This window comes from Pristiophorus japonicus, chromosome 11 (genome assembly GCF_044704955.1).
Source record: "Pristiophorus japonicus isolate sPriJap1 chromosome 11, sPriJap1.hap1, whole genome shotgun sequence".
Taxonomy (NCBI): domain Eukaryota; kingdom Metazoa; phylum Chordata; class Chondrichthyes; family Pristiophoridae; genus Pristiophorus; species Pristiophorus japonicus.
This window is the reverse complement of record NC_091987.1, coordinates 6,343,702-6,360,506: the sequence shown is the minus strand read 5'-3', so window position 1 is coordinate 6,360,506 and position 16,805 is coordinate 6,343,702. Positions and strand designations below refer to the sequence as shown.

Here is a 16,805-nt window from a genome sequence, read left to right as displayed (position 1 = left end):
CGCTGGGCGGGAGACCCATGGGATGGGGTGGAACGCACTTTTTCACACCCCGTCCCATAATCCTCTCCGTTGACGTCGATGGGGAGTGAAACCGGGCGGGGTGTGAAACAAAATGTTCCCTTTAGGCGACTGTGCAGCCAGCATTTAAAGAGGAACAATCGCGCATGTGCGGTCATTTGAATGTGGGCCCGGTAGCCCCTTAAAGGAGCCGCGCACCCAACAAAAAACTGAAAGGGAACTTTGGTGTGAAACCGACGTGGTTCCCGATCGCCTTCCGTTTCCCGATGGGCGGACCAGGTTAAACTTGCCCCCATAATGTTTCAGTGTGACAGGAGCTAGCCTTTGCTAACGGAGATTCCTTGAGCGAGAACATGAGGTCTACGAAACCCCGCCGTTGTAAGAGCGCTGTTGCTTTATTATAGTGTACAAGTGTTGACACCCCATGTGATTTCTATTCCTTCAGGGCTGGAGTCGCTCTCGGACACTTGCAACATGTTAGCGTGTTGATGTGAATTGCGTCTGTGCTGTTTTAATGGGTTTGCGAGCCAATTTAAAGTAAACAAGTTCATCAAATAGCGCGCAAGTGAATTTCATATCCAGTTACCAAAGCTCGACGCAGTCATCTGTCAAAAAGGCGAATTGCCTTGTGTCCAGAATGAAACATTTTAAACGTTTTTTTTAATGATTTTTTTTCTGGTTGGGTTGATTATTTCCAAACCCAGTGGTTTGACTTGGGTCAACCTTTTAGAAATTGCTGGTTTGACCCCAGCTGGACTTTGTGTCCAATTCTGGGCACCACACTTTAGGAAGGATGTCGAGGCCTTGGAGAGGGTGCAGAGGACATTAACTAGAATGGTACCAGCGATGAGAGACTTCAGTACAGAGACTGGAGAAGCTGGGGTTGTTCTCCATGAAGCAAAGAAGGTTAAGGGGATATTTAACAGAATCATAGAATGTTGAATACCTCTATCATTTTCACATCATCATCATCATAGGCAGTCCCTCGGAATCGAGGAAGACTTGCTTCCACTCCCAAAGTGAGTTCTGTGGTGGCTGAACAGTCCAATACGGGAGCCACAGACCCTGTCACAGTTGGGACAGACATTCGTCGGGGAAAGGGGGAGGTGGGACTGATTTGCCGCGCGCTCCTTCCGCTGCCTGCGCCTGACCTCTTCACACTCGCGGCGTTGAGACCCGAGGGACTCGGCACCCTCCCGGATAGACTTTCTCCACCTCGGGCGGTCTGCGGCCAGGGTCTCCCAGGTGTCAGTGGTGATGTCGCACTTCACCAGGAAGGCTTTCAGGGTGCCCTTGTAACGTTTCCGCTGCCCACCTTTGGCTCCATCCCCAGTATTGAAGCACTGACCACACTCAATCAGCTTCGCTGGGCAGGCCACATGGTTCGCATGCCGGACACGAGACTCCCTATCATTTTTAATAGCTCTATTAAATCTTCCCATAACCTTCACTGAGCTACACTTTAGAAGGGTCTTAATAGAGTAGGTAAGGAAAAGCGGTTTCCACTGGCAAGAGGGTTGGTAACACATTTAAGATAATTGGCAAAAAAAACTGGCAAGAAATGAGAAGAATATTTTTTTACGCAGCGAGTTGCGATGGTCTCGAGCGCACTGTCTGAAAGGGTGGTGAGGCAGATTCAATAATAGCTTTCAAAAAGGAATTGGATAAATATTTGAGAAGGAGAAATTTGCAGGGCTATGAGGAAAGAGCAGGCCAGTAGGACTAATTGGACATCTCTTTCAAAGAGCTGGCACAGACATGATGGGCTGAATGGCCTCCTTCTGTGCTGTGTCATTCTATGAATCGATAGATCTTTGTTAGGTAAGGGTATCTAGGGCCAAAGACACATAAATAGAGTTGAGGTACAGATCAGCCATGATCTAATTGAATGGCAGAGCAGACTCAAGGGGTTGAATGGCCTCCTCCTGTTCCTATGTAACATTTACTGGCATGATTTTGCTTTGTGTAGCTAGTTATATAGTTTGTCCCGCTCATCTCTCGCCCTCATCCAGGCCTTGGCGAGGGTGCAGCACAGATTTACCAGAATGATACCAGGGCTGAGGGACTTCAACTAGCCTACCAACTCTCACTGACTGTGTTCACTAATGGCCCAGTTGGGCAAGTTACTCAGCAACAGTCAGCACCTTCAGGAGGAGCGATGGGGACTTGTTGGAGAGACTTTCACACATTGCGTGCACTTGTGTTACAGAATGTTTTTGGCCCCGCCTCGCTAAACTGTTTTCTGCTTCTTGTTTACAGCGGCAGTTCTGCCCTGCGACTACATCCTGGAGCGGGCTAACGACGCCCGCCTGGAGTGGAAGAAAATCAAAGGGGAACACATCTCCTTCGTGTACTTTGATGGTGCTCTCGTGGGTATGTGCCGGAGCATTCCACGCAAAGTACCCCCGCACTCCTCCTCCTGGTGGTGGAAACAAAATGGGGCGGCACAGGTTGGGGAGATTGGAATGGGAAGATCTCATAGAAACATATAAAATTCTGATGGGACTGGACAGGTTAGATGCAGGAAGAATGTTCCCAATGTTGGGGAAGTCCAGAACCAGGGGTCACAGTCTAAGGATAAGGGGTAAGCCATTTGGGACCGAGATGAGGAGAAACTTCTTCACCCAGAGAGTGGTGAACCTGTGGAATTCTCTACCACAGAAAGTTGTTGAGGCCAGTTCGTTAGATATATTCAAAAGGGAGTTAGATGTGGCCCTTACGGCTAAAGGGATCAAGGGGTATGGAGAGAAAGCAGGAATGGGGTACTGAAGTTGCATGATCAGCCATGATCATATTGAATGGTGGTGCAGGCTCGAAGGGCCTAATGGCCTACTCCTGCACCTATGTTCTATGTTTCTATGTCTATGTTTCTGTGAGGTTGGGAGTGATTGGAATGGGAGGGTACAGGTTGGAATATCAGGATGCGATTGAGTGGAAGATTTTAAGTCGGAGGGTGCAAATGGGGAAAGGGATTGTGGGAGGATTCTGCCAACCCAGCAAGAGGGGCCAACAGCACGGTCTGAGAAAAGGGTGTTTAGGGGAGAGGGGACTAGGTGGAGGGATTGCGGACTGTAGATAGAGAGCGGTGAAGATGTTGCTGAAACGGTGCGGTGGAGGGCGTGAGGGGCAAACCAATTGGTGTGCGAGGGGCACTGAGGGAGCCCGGGCAAAGTCTGTAGAGAAAGTGAAGGAGAGCAGGAGGATCTAGAAATCGATATAGTGGAGCTAGGCAAGGACGAGGGTGGTGAAGGGTTGCTGGAAGAACTTTGACTGAGCTGAGGAATGTGGGCGATGGAGGTGGGTAAGGGCAGCTTTGGACAAGTCATGAGTCAAGGTAAGAAAGAGTAGTGGTGCTCATTGAGATCAGGGCGGAGAGGCAAGCAGGACTTAGTGCAGGACAGGGTGTGAGGTGTGAGTGAGTCGGAGATACTTTAGGGTCCTTGATATAAAGCCTCCTTGATCAAGTGTAACATCCCCACCGACACCTGGGAGTCCCTGGCCAAAGACCGCCCTAAGTGGAGGAAGAGCATCCGGGAGGGCGCTGAGCACCTCGAGTCTCGTCGCCGAGAGCATGCAGCGGAAGGAGCGTGCGGCAAACCAGACTCCCCACCCACCCTTTCCTCCAACCACTGTCTGTCCCACCTGTGACAGAGACTGTAATTCCTGTATTGGACTGTTCAGTCACCTGAGAACTCACTTTTAGAGTGGAAGCAAGTCTTCCTCGATTTCGAGGGACTGCCTATGATGATGACTTGAGGGTGCAGCTCAGGAGATGGGGGAAGAGCTTGAGGGAGAAGTCCAGTCTCGAGGTAATGTGAGAACAGTTCAGTATTTCAGTGGGAGTACGGTGGGGGAATGGGGGAGAACATTGTCGATCACGCTGCACGCCAGCCTGATCCTCTTGTCCCCCCACATTAGCGGGACCACTAGCTGTTTTTCCCCTCAGCAGTCCAACACCACTGAGCTGATGGTTCCCCTTGAAGTGAAATCTAAACTTTCAGCGTTAAATCTGTCTTTCGGATGAAGCGTTAAACCGAGGCCCCATCTGCTCTCTCGGGTGGACGTAAAAGATCCCACGGCACTATTTCGAAGAAGAGCAGGGGAGTTCACCCTGCTGTCCTGGCCAATATTTGTCCCTCAACCAACAACTGGCAGGGGGGGGGGAAAACAGATTATCTGGTGATTGAAAGAAAAAGGAAAGAACTTGCATTTATATAGCGCCTTTCAAGACCTCGATCTCCAAAAGCATCTTGCAGCCAATGAAGTACTTTTGAAGTGTAGTCACTGTTGTAGTGTAGGATACACAGCAGCCAGTTTACGCACATCAAGCTCCCACAAACAGCAATGTGATAATGACCAGATAATCTGTTCTAGTGATGTTGCTTGAGGGACAACTGGGGACAATTCCCTTGATTTTCTTCGAAATAGTGGCATGGGATCTTTTACGGCCACCTGAGAGAGCAGCGGGGCCTCGTTTTAACGTCTCATCCGAAAGACTGCGCCCTCGACAGTGCGGCACTCCCTCGGCACTGCACTGGGAGTGCCAGCCTCGATCTTATGCTCCGGTTTCTGGAGCGGAACTTGAGCCCCCACAGCTGCCCGCTGAGACACGGCTGACACCAATCACCATCCCTTTTCGATCCTCAAATGATCTCATTGCTGTTTGTGGGAGCTTGCTGTGCGCAAAATTAGCTGCCGCGTTTCCCACATTACAACAGCGACTACACTTCCAAAAAGTACTTCATTGGCCGTGAAGCACGTTGGGATGTGCTAACAAGGTGAAAGGCGCTATATAAATGTAAGTCTTTACATTTTCCTCTGCGGTTATTTTTGTGTCGTCTTTTTTTTTTTCTCTCGAAGATAAATACAAGGACCGAGCATCGATGCGAGGGTCCGACATCGTACTGAATAAAGTGACCCGGGCAGACATGGCCACCTATCGCTGCGAAGTGATGGCCAAGACAGACACGAGGGTCTTCACAGAAACAGCAATTAAACTCGTCGTCTTGGGTGAGCCATCGTGACCTGCGCAAGGTCAAAGGTCATTTTCTAGATCCGCAACCCCGAAAGAAAACGGCTGGAATTACAGAGCGGGTCCTGTCAGCGTCTGATCACGGACATCCCACTCTTTCCCCCCCCCCCAGCTGTGTGTCTCCGATACTTTATTTCCGGTTTGCAGCTTCCTATCAATGCCGGGTGGGTCGGAGCAACTGACTGGCACTGTTTAGTTGCCCCACACAAACGGGCGCTGTTGCCGGTTTTAGTTTGTCGGGATGATTTGAAAAGAAAAACCTGTCTTTCCCCCCCCCCCCCCCTGCCCCCCCGATCACCTTCACCTGATTGTGTTCAAATCCCGCTATAGCCTCACCTCCCCCTGGCTCTGTAACCTCCTCCAGCCCCACCCCCCCGAGGTATCGACGCTCCTCCAATTCTGGCCTCTCGCCCATCCATGCCTCCCTTCACAACTATCACCTCCCCCCCCCTTCCCCACCCATGATTGCCATCCATGCCTTCAGCCCTCTCGGCCTGAAACTCTGGAATTCCACGCCTAAAGCTCTCCGCCTCTCTCTCTCCTTTTTAAGACCCTCCTTTAAAACCTACCTCTTTGACCAAGCTTTTGGTCACTTCTCTGGTAACGAGAGGACAGCGGATTTAAGTTAATTGGCAAAAGAACCAGAGGGGAAATGAGGAGAATGAATTTTTTTTAACGCAGCAATTTGTTGGTGATCTGGAGTGCGCTGCCTGAAAGGGTGATGGAAACAGATTCAGTAGTAATTTTCGAAAGGAGATTGGATACATACTTCAAAAGGAAAAATTTGCAGGGCTACGGGGAAAGACAAGTTGGGTCGCTCTTTCAAAGAGGCTGCCCAGGCACGACTGGCCGAATGGCCTCCCGTGCAGTCAGATTCCAAGAACTTAAATTTAAACAAGTTTTTTTTTAAAAAAAAAAAGCTTAAAGCAGATGTTAGGAAGAAATTATTGGGTCAAATTGTGCTGCATATTTGGATCAATCTTCCAGGGAGAGTATTGGAGGTGAAAACACTGTGGTGATTTAAAATGCAGTTGGGACTGTGTGACGGGAGAGTCTGGGGCAGAGAGGTTGTTCGAGGCAGAGAGGTTGTTTCCACTGGTCGGGGAGACTAGAACTAGGGGGGCACAGCCTCAAAATACGGGGGAGCCAATTTAAAACCGAGTTGAGAGGGAATTTCTTCTCCCAGAGGGTTGTGAATCTGTGGAATTCTCTGCCCAAGGAAGCAGTTGAGGCTAGCTCATTGAATGTATTCAAATCACAGATAGATAGATTTTTAACCAATAAGGGAATTAAGGGTTACGGGGAGCGGGCGGGTAAGTGGAGCTGAGTCCACGGCCAGATCAGCCATGATCTTGTTGAATGGCGGAGCAGGCTCGAGGGGCTAGATGGCCTACTCCTGTTCCTAATTCTTATGTTCTTATGGGTCAAATGGCCAACAATGTTTGTATTGATACATGGTGTTGCAGCGCCCTCTGATGGTGATGAAGTGGTACTGCATCAAAGTCCTGTGACTGGCTGAATAAAACAGGGGGGGTGGGGGGTAACAAAGAGTTGGGGTGGGTTGGGGCGGTAATTTTCAACCTTGGTGTGGCCCGATTTCATTTCCATTCCAATGACCGCTCGGTAGCTCGTTCAGTGCCACAACCACTCGGCTCCCGCACCCAGCTGTTGGAAGTGCAGCTGTGGTGATTGTTAGCGTGCGGTTTAACAATCTAACACGATCATGATCTTGATCAGTGGCAGTAGTCTTTCAGTACCCTTAACTCTGTGCCGCAGGTCAGGTGTTGCACTGAGCGCTTGGCAAACATTGCACCCTCAATCAACATCACCAAAGCGCAGATTACCTGCTTCGTGCTGCTCACGGGATCGTGATGTGTGCAAAATGGCTGCACTCCAAAACTAATTCACCTTCAGTGAGGCGCTTCAAGATGTTTCTGAGAGATGGGCTGTCTGGGTGAGGCAGGGAACAACCATTAGGCCCAACAAGCTTGTTCCCCTAACTGAGATCAACCCCACGTGGAAATTACCACCATAGCTCTCTTCTGTCTTCAGGAATGACACTAATTGTCCCTTGAACCCATTCGTATTCAAGGCCATTCACTAACATTCACTAGCTCCAATATATTTGAGGGAAACGGCTCGCACCGACTCCAGTGTTGGTTGTGGCTCAGTGGGTAGCACTCTCGCCCCTGTGGGTTCAAGTCCCACAACTGAGATCTGAGCATAAAAATCCAGGCTGACACTCCCAGAGCAGACGGGGCCTCGGTTAAACGTCTCATCCGAAAGACTGAGGTGGCACTGCACTGTCGAAGGTGTGGTCTTTAGGATGAGGCGTTAAACCGAGGCCCCGTCTGCTCTCTCAGGTGGATGTAAAAGATCCCATGGCACTATTTCGAAGAATAGCAGGGGAGTTATCCCCGGTGTTCTGGCCAATATTTAGCCCTCAACCGACATCACTAAAAGGCAGATTATCTGCTCATTATCAGATTGCTGTTTGTGGGAGCTTTCTGTGCGCAAATTGGCTGCCGCGTTTCCCACATTACAACAGTGACCACGTCGAAAAGTACTTCATTGGCTGTAAAGCGCTTTGGAACATACTGAGGCTGTGAAAGGAGCTTTTTTTTTTTCTTCCTGATATTTTGGCTGGATTTTCTTTTGCCTGTCACAGGAGATTGTGAGGGCTGGAGGGAGAGCAGACAGCAGGTGTGGGTGTGCCATGTATGGGTGGGGTGGGCCTGGTGGTCTTTGCCTTCTCTCTCTCTTCCTAATTCTTCAACACAGACAGAACATAGGAGCAGCAGTAGGCCATTCGGCCCCTCGAGCCTCTTCCAATGAGATCATGGCTGACCTGTAACTTCATTGACCCACCTTTGATCCGTATCATTTGATACCGATTCCCATCAAAAATCTATCTGTAGACACTTTAGAAACGCAGTTCTCCCTCTGCGACTGGCCTTGGTAATATAGAAAGATTTGTCCCTGAGGTAGGAGAGACCTACTTTTCCCATGAGTCTTGCACGAAATTCACCGTCTCCACCTCTGCCCAGGAGCCTGGTGCCGTTGTCAATGCAAATAGAGAGGCAGGGGTGGAAGGAGCGCCACCTGTTGGCCGGCATAGCACTGCTCTTCCAAAACCGGAACCACGAAGCAGAGGTACATTTAGCCCGTGTCCGAACTCTCACCAAGTCCCGTTTACCCATCGTGCCTGTGCTGGCTGACCCACATCGGCTCCCGGCCCAAACTCTCATCCTCGTGCTCCAATCCCTCCATGCCCTCACCCCCTCCCTATCTCTGTCGCCTCCTCCAGCCCTACAACCCTCCGAGATCTCCGCGCTCCTCCAATTCTGGCCTCTTGCGCATCCCCAATTTTCATCGCCCCCGCCATTGGCGGCTGTGCCTTCAGCCGCCTCCGGAATTATCTTCCTAAACCCCTCTCTTCCCCTTCTCTCCTCCTTTTGAGACGCTCCTTAAACCTACCTCCCTGACCAAGCTTTTGGTCACCTGCCCTAATATCTCCTTATGTGGCTCGGTGTCAAATTTTGATAACGCTGCGGGATGTTTTACGACATTAAAGGCGCTGTTTAAATTCAAGTTGTTGGTGGTTTCCGTGACCGTCTTGCTTTCACTGCTACTCTCTCTTGTCGCCAGTGCCGCCGGCTGTTCCCACGTGTAAGATTCCGAGCTCCGCGATGTCGGGGAGCGTGGTCGAGTTGGCCTGCAAGGAGCCCGAGGGATCGCCGCCCTCCCAGTACACCTGGTACAAAGACAACCGGGTACTCCTGGAGCTTCCTGCCAAGGACTCAACCTTCACCAACACCTCCTACACCGTCAACCGCAAGACCGGATTACTGGTAAGGGTAGACCGTCGGGCAATTGAGTCATTTACTGGGGACCCAGTTCCAATTAACGGTGCGGTTTAAAATGGCCATCTCACTTGTTCTTGCTTTGGTCGAATGTGGCCGTGGCTCCGAGTCAGAAGGTCATGGGTGTTCAAGTCCCGCTCCAGAGACGAAAGCACAAAATCCAAGCTGGCACTCCAGCGCAGTGCTGAGGGAGTGCTGCACTGCCGGAATTGCCGTCTTTCGGATGAGACGTTAAACCAAGTCCCTGTCTGCCCCCCCCCCCCCCCTCAGGTGAACATAAAAGATCCCACAGCACTATTCAAATAAGAGCAGTGGAGTTCACCCTGGTGTCCTATCCAATATTGATCCCTGAACCAACACCACTAAAACAGATCATGTTGTTATTTGTGGGAGCTTGCTGTGCGCAAATTGGCAGCCTCGTTTCCTACATTATAACAGTGGCTACACTTTTTTTTTAAAACTCTTTGGCTGAGCTCTCTATAAACGCAAGCCTTTTCTTTTTTGCTTGAGTTAATACTTCATAGTAAAGTTCACCAGCGTTCTTCTATTGAAAAACATCATTCATGAAGTAAAGGCATTGATTAAATGTTTAAAACATCTGGTTCAAATAACTGCCGTGGTTGCTGAAATGACTTTATTTTTTTGCGGGATTTTGATCCCTCAAAAATGTGTCAACTGGCAGAAAATATTGCGCAGATATATCGAAAGAAAGAGACCAGACCACAGGCTAATGTGTCTATGGAGATGGTGAGAGGCCTCAAAAAAACAAACATACAAAAAAAAATTATTCATTGGATGTGGGCGTCGCTGGCAAGGTCGGCATTTATTGCCCATCCCTAGTTGCCCTTGAGAAGGTGGTGGCCTTATTGACCTGCTGAATAAGAACATAACATGCTAAGGCACAGCTCTGCACTTATGCATGAAATAAGGGAGTGCAGCGAAGGTTCACCAGACTGATTCCCGGGATGGTGGGACTGACCTATCAAGAAAGACTGGATCAACTGGGCTTGTATTCAGTGGAGATCAGAAGAATGAGAGGGGACCTCAGAGAAACGTTTAAAATTCTGACGGGTTTAGACAGGTTAGATGCAGGAAGAATGTTCCCAATGTTGGGGAAGTCCAGAACCAGGGGTCACAGTCTAAGGATAAGGGGTAAGCCATTTAGGACCGAGATGAGGAGAAACTTCTTCACCCAGAGAGTGGTGAACCTGTGGAATTCTCTACCACAGAAAGTAGTTGAGGCCAATTCACTAAATATATTCAAAAGGGAGTTAGATGAAGTCCTTACTACTCGGGGGATCAAGGGGTATGGCGAGAAAGCAGGAAGGGGGTACTGAAGTTTCATGTTCAGCCATGAACTCATTGAATGGCGGTGCAGACTAGAAGGGCTGAATGGCCTGCTCCTGCACCTATTTTCTATGTTTCTATGTTTCTAAGAACATAAGAAATAGGAGCAGGAGTAGGCCATACGGCCCCTCGAGCCTGCTCCACCATTCAATACGATCATGGCTGATCCAATCATGGACTCGGGTCCACTTCCCTGCCCGCTCCCCATAACCCCTTATTCCCTTAGTCCGTGTGGTGAAGGTATATACTCCCACAGTGTTGACTTTGTCGTAGCGGTTTGGTACAACTGAATGTCTCGCTGGCTATTTCAGAGGACAGTTAAGAGTCAACCACATCGCTGTGGGTCTGGAGTCACATATAGGCCAGACCTGGTTAAGGGCGGCTGGTTTCTTTCCCTGAAGGATATGACTGAACCAGTTGGGTTTTTATGACAATCCGTCAGTTTCATGGTCACCATTACTGTTACTAGCCTCTCCCAGAAGATCGCATGGATGTAGGATGGGGGTGATGGGGTGCATAACTGACACTGAGCCAAGATAGGACCAGATGACCTTTCCCTCTCCTCCTTTTCTGGGTGTATGTTTGCAGGTAGACCACAGCTGGAGTCCTGTGAGAGGTTCTGGGTGCCACACCTTAGGAAGGATATTTTGATCTTGGAGGGAGTGCAATGTAGGTTTACCAGAATGATACCCAGACTTCAAGGGTTTAAGTTACGAGGAGAGATTACACAAATTAGGGTTGTATTCACTGGAGTTTAGAAGGTTATGTGGTGATCTGATCGAAGTTTTCAAGATATTAAGGCGAACAGATACGGGAGATAGACAGAAACTATTTCTGCTGGTTGGGGATTCGAGGACTAGAGGGCAGAGTCTAAAAATTAGAGCCAGACCTTTCAGGAGTGAAATTAAGGAATACTTCTACACTCATGGAGCTAGAAATTCAGTTCTCAGTGAAAATGGTATTTTTTTCGCCAAAACATAGAAACATAGAAAATAGGCGCAGGAGTAGGCCATTCGGCCCTTTGAGCCTGCACCACCATTCAATAAGATCATGGCTGAACATTCACCTCAGTACCCCTTTCCTGCTTTCTCTCCATACCCCTTGATCCCTTTAGCCGTAAGGGCCACATCTAACTCCCTCTTGAATATATCTAACGAACTGGCCTCAACAACTCTCTGTGGTAGGGAATTCCACAGGTTAACAACTCTCTGAGTGAAGAAGTTTCTCCCCATCTCAGTCCTAAATGACTTACCCCTTATCCTTAGACTGTGACCCCCGGTTCTGGACTTCCCCAACATCGGGAACATTCTTCCTGCATCTAACCTGTCCAGTCCCGTCAGAATTTTATATGTTTCTATGAGATCCCCTCTCATCCTTCTAAACTCCAGTGAATACAGGCCCAGTCGATCCAGTCTCTCTTCATATGTCAGTCCTGCCATCCCGGGAATCAGTCTGGGGAACCTTCGCTGCACTCCGTTATTGCTTCGTGTCGCTATAAGGCCGTAATTCCAAGCTTTAATGCGTGTAGCAGTAAAAATCGGCGTTGCACGCGGATTCGTGGCACAATCCGCGATCCTCGCCAACTTTAGTCCGAGGCCGATACCAGGGCCTCGGGAGGGGGGAAAAACACCTTTTTAAAAAAATAAAAAAAAATTTAGAAGACATTTATCTATCGAATTGCTGAAAAAAGAATTAAAAAATAAAAACTTTAATTTACATTCTTTGCAGGTCTCCATACTTACTCCAAGGGCTGCAACGCAGCTTTTTACATGTCGGTATTTTTTGTGCAAAATACGGGCGGGCCCAGAGCCAAATTTTTGATGCAAATGCTATTTCGGGTCTGGCAGCGCTGCTCTCCCAAACCGCTGCCGCAAAACCTCACCGAAATTCCCGCCAACACGTTTTTCGACAAATATGGTGAAATAGCGCCAGAAAACGGTCGCAAGGTCGTCGAATTTCTGGGTGGTCAAAGTTTTTAGAACTCTTCCTCAAATGGCAGTTTAGTTCATTTTAAATTTGAGATTGATAGATTTTTGTTAACCAAAGGAATGAAGGGATATGGGCCAAAGGCGAGTATACGGAGTTAGATCAGTCATGATCTCATTGAATGGTGGAGCAGGCTCGAGGGGCTGAATGGCCTGTTCCCGTTCCTGAGTTCCGAAGCCTATCCCATTGTTCATGGAGCAAATGGAAGAGCTCAATATTTTTGCTTCAATTTTGAAGTTAGTGGAAAAGGACTTGAGCCCGTGTCTGTTCCCATTCCATGACAGTGAGAGCATGTAATACTTAGTGCCATCATAGTACCTTTGAGTATTTTGGTTACTGTAAGAATTCATTCAAAGAGTTGGGTATGTCATGGATTAGAATTTGACAGTGTAGTGGTTATGGTTTATCAGCCCAAGGATCATGAGTTCAAATCTCACCATGGGAAATTGGAATCAGTAACCTGGTGATTAGTGGGCTGGCACCAGATAACAATGGATTGTTGCAGAAATCCAACTGTTTCACTAGTGTGAGGGGGACCAGCCACTCCTCCCTGGTCTGGCCTCTATGTAACTTCAGTCTGACACTACAGGGCCGTATTTGGTCAAGGCCTCCGCCTGTCCAAAGTGCCGCTGAGGTACCGGACGGTACTTTCAGCGGAGTTTTCATCGCCGAGGTCCCTCGAAGGTTGGCGGGCGGCAAATGGACGACGTACCCCGCCAATCTGGGCAGCAGCGGGCGGGAGGTCTCATTCTCGGCGGCAGAGGAGCTTGCCGCCCAAGTGCCCGCCAAGGATGGAGTCGGGGCCCACGGAGGGTCGAAGACCTGAAAATAAAAATCATCAGGAAAAAATGAAGCCCTTCGGGGGACCCCATCCCAGGTAAGTCATTGTGGGGAAGGAAAAAAACTGTTCACTAACCTCTTTTTTTTTCAGGACCTTCAGACTCACCGTCAGGGACAGACCAGCCTCCAGCCGACAGTCCCACCCCCCAGTTCTGGCGCCGGGTCCCGCCCGCAGGAATCTGGGAGCTCGGCGGGCGGGAGCTCAGTTGCGCCACTCGGCCGCCCGCTGGTTCCCGCCGGCTCTCCCCTCCCGCCCACTCCCGCCCGCCTCCAAAGTGGCACTGGGCGAGACCCGGGGAGGAATGTCGGCGGCAGTGGGCAGCAAGTTGATCAATTTCGGCCCCTATAACGGTTAACTCTTCAATAAGGGGGCCCACCACAACTGTCTCAACCCAACTGGGAACGGTGGCATAGTGGTTACGTTACCAGACGAGTGATCCAGAGGCCTGGACTAATGATCCAGAGGCCTGGACTAATGATCCGGAGACACAAGTTCAACTCCCACCACGGCAGCAACTGGGGAATTTAAATTCAGTTAATTAACTATGCCTGGACTAAAAAGCTAGTATCAGTAATGGTGACCATGAAACTATCGTTTAAAAACCCACCTGGTTTCAGAGAAGAAAATCTGCTGTCCTTACCCGGTCTGGGCCTATATGTGACTCCAGACCCATAGCAATGTAGTTGACTCTTAACTGCCCTCTGAAATGGCCCAGCAAGCCACGGAGCTGTCAAGAAGGCGGTTCACCACCACCACCTCGAGGGTAATTGGGGATGGGCATTAAATTGCCAGAGACGCCCACATCCCGTGCATGGATAAAAAAAATAAAATCAGTATGTCACCCATCCCGAGAACGATTTGTAGCAAAGAGAGATGATGTTGAGATTGGGCGTCTAATTATTGCCCAGTCCATAAGTGCGCATCCGGGAGTTGTGCATATTAAGGAAACAAGTCTGCTTACACAGGTGCAAAGATTTTTAAAATCACAATACTGTCCAATCACGGCCAATCAGGGTAGAAGGCCTCCTAACCTCCGAAACTCTGATCCCAGCACAAGAAGGATGGTCTCCCTGCTCGTGAACCAGCATACAGTACGAAGTGAGCAGGAAACCAGGTGGGAGTGATACTCGAGCAACGTTCTTTATTCCGTGTCTGTGTGAGCCGCGTTTTATTTTTGTGCTTTGACAGATATTTAACCCTGTCGTAAAGAGTAACAGTGGATCGTACTTCTGTGAAGCGAGTAACGGAGTTGGTCAGACACAGAGATGTTTGGTTAAGTTCATGCAAATCAGTAAGTGCTGCCACTTTTGTACCTGGATTACCCTCTGTCTTGTTGTATTAAAGTATATCAATGGATGCATTTAAACTCTTCCGGTGCTCCCTTTTTTGGGGTTTTCTTTGAGGGCACCAACACAAATTATACAAGTGCCCCCTGACTAAAAGGAGGGGGGCACTAAAACCGGTAAATTAAACAAATTAAACTTTAAACTTAAATGATCAAATTCAAATTTGGTTGCCGGGGGGGTGATGATGCACTCCAGTCTCTCCGGCGCCCACCTCTCACGGAAGGCCGCGAACGTACCGGTGGACACCGCGTGCTCCGTCTCCAGGGACACCCTGGCTCGGATGTATGGATGCATTTAAAGGGAAGCTGGATGATCACCTGAAGGAGAATGGGATCGGTTGATGGAGTTAGATAAAATAGGTGGAAGGAGGTATGTGGAGCATAAGCTTTGGTATAGACTAGCTGGGCTGAATGGCCTCTTTCTGTGCTGTACATTCGATGTAATTAGTTTCATAATGCAGCAGAGACTGAGGTTGCCAGCTGACTTTGTATAGTCCCAGCGAGAGAAGGTACATGCCCTGTGAACTTTGAGCCGTATTCTTGCTTGGCTTATGCAAGCATTGGTGCACTTGCCATTAACGGCGTAAGACCGCAAATAGGATCCGAAGAAATGAGTTCAAATTCCACCATGACAGCTGGGGAATTTAAATTCAATTAAATAAATTCTGGAATAAAAAGCTAATGTCAGTAATGTTGACCATGAAAATGTAAAAACCCAACTGGTTCACTAATGTCCTTTTTTAGGGAAGGAAATCTGCTGCCCTTAACCCAGTCTGGCCTATATGTGATTCCAGACCCACAGCAATGTGGTTGACTCTTAACTGCCCTCTGAAATGGGGTGCAGGAGCAGCAAGTGATTGTGGAATGAGGTGATCGGGGCCCAGGAGAGGCGTGAGTTCGGAGCCCAGAAGAGGCGAGGGCCCCGGGGCAGCACGGGCCAGCCCACACTGCAATATGTGTGTGCGCGCACTAGGTCCGTGCAGCAGAGCAGGTCTCCAGTCACTAACCCTTGCCACTGGAACAAGACCTAGCTCCGTCAAGCCCGTGTGGTGGCTGGTGTTTAACGGCCACTACATGTTAACAAAAAAAGTCCACGCACAGGCATCTTCCACCCTTCAGGACCTGGAATATTAGGTCCTTCATTGAAACATCTGTGAACTCATCCAATTTTGGCGTGGAAGCAAGTCATCCTTGATACGAGGAACCGCCTATGATGATGATGGTTAAAGAAAGGAGTGCCTTGCCACAAATGTCGCCCAACTAACGACTTTTTTATATATACCGCAATAACATTACTGTGACTGCCCACCTTTTGTATTCTTCGCTTGTCAGCTTGGCTCAGTTAGAAGCAACCTTGGCTCAGAGTCAGAATCTTTACATAGAATTCCAGAGTATTTACAGCACAGAAACAGGCCAATCGGCCCAACAGGTCTGTGTCAGTGTTTATGCTCCACACGAGCCTCCTCCCACCTCTCTTCATCTCACCCCATCAACATCTCCCTGTATTCCCTTCTCCCTCATATGATTATCTAGCCTCCCCTTAAATGTATCTATACTATTTGCCTCAACCACTCCCTGTGGTAGCGAGTTCCACATTCTCGCCACTCTCTGGGTAAAGGAGCTTTTCCTAAATTCCCTATTGGATTTATTAATGACTTATATTTATCACCCCTAGTTTGGGATTCCCTCACAATCTCCCCAGCTAAGGTCAGCTAAAGCAGTAAAGATCAGAGATAGAATCTGGAGGTTTATAGCAGAACAGGAGGCCATTCGGCCTACATGTTGGGTCTTTGTGAATAACCCACTGCCCTACTTTCTCCTCAAAGCCCTTACCTTCCTCTGCTTCAAATATTTCCCTTAAAAGCTATAATGGCCTCTGCTTAACCCGACCCTGTGCTCAGCATTCCATGAACCAACAATCTATTGTGTAAGAATATTTTTGTTTCTCTCCTCGCTCTTTTAGTAACAATGATGACTCCTTGCCAGGCGAAATATTTTTTTGCATATACACCGTATCAGAAACCTTCATAACTGCACAAACCTCTCTTAAATCCCAGACAGCGCCCTCATTACTTCTGTACATGAGTGCAGTTCTGGCTCAGTGGGCAGCTCTCTCACCTCTGAGTCAGAAGGTTGTGGGTTCAAGTCCCACTCCAGGGACTTGAGCACAAAAATCAAGGCTGACACTCCCACTGCAGTGCTGAGGGAGTGCTGCACTGTCGGAGATGCCGTCTTTCGGATGAGATGAGATGAGACATTAAACCGAGGCCCCGTCTGCCCTCTCAGGTGGACGTAAAAGATCCCATGGCACTATTTTGAAGAAGAGCAGGGGAGTTATCCCCGGTGTCTTGGCCAATATTTATCCCTCAATAA

General features: G+C 48.9%; 1 protein-coding gene across 3 annotated transcripts in view; it reads left to right on the top strand.

The window, feature by feature from the left end:
• LOC139275691 (junctional adhesion molecule B-like) overlaps window positions 1–16,805 on the top strand; it is a 103,889-nt gene that overhangs the window by 68,225 nt on the left and 18,859 nt on the right. For all 3 annotated transcript variants that reach the window (XM_070892865.1, XM_070892866.1, XM_070892864.1), the window contains exons 3-6: window positions 2,278–2,391; window positions 4,879–5,028; window positions 8,699–8,901; window positions 14,276–14,378. In XM_070892865.1, coding sequence (XP_070748966.1) covers window positions 2,278–2,391; window positions 4,879–5,028; window positions 8,699–8,901; window positions 14,276–14,378 — 570 coding nt within the window. The remainder of the gene's footprint in view (window positions 1–2,277; window positions 2,392–4,878; window positions 5,029–8,698; window positions 8,902–14,275; window positions 14,379–16,805) is intronic.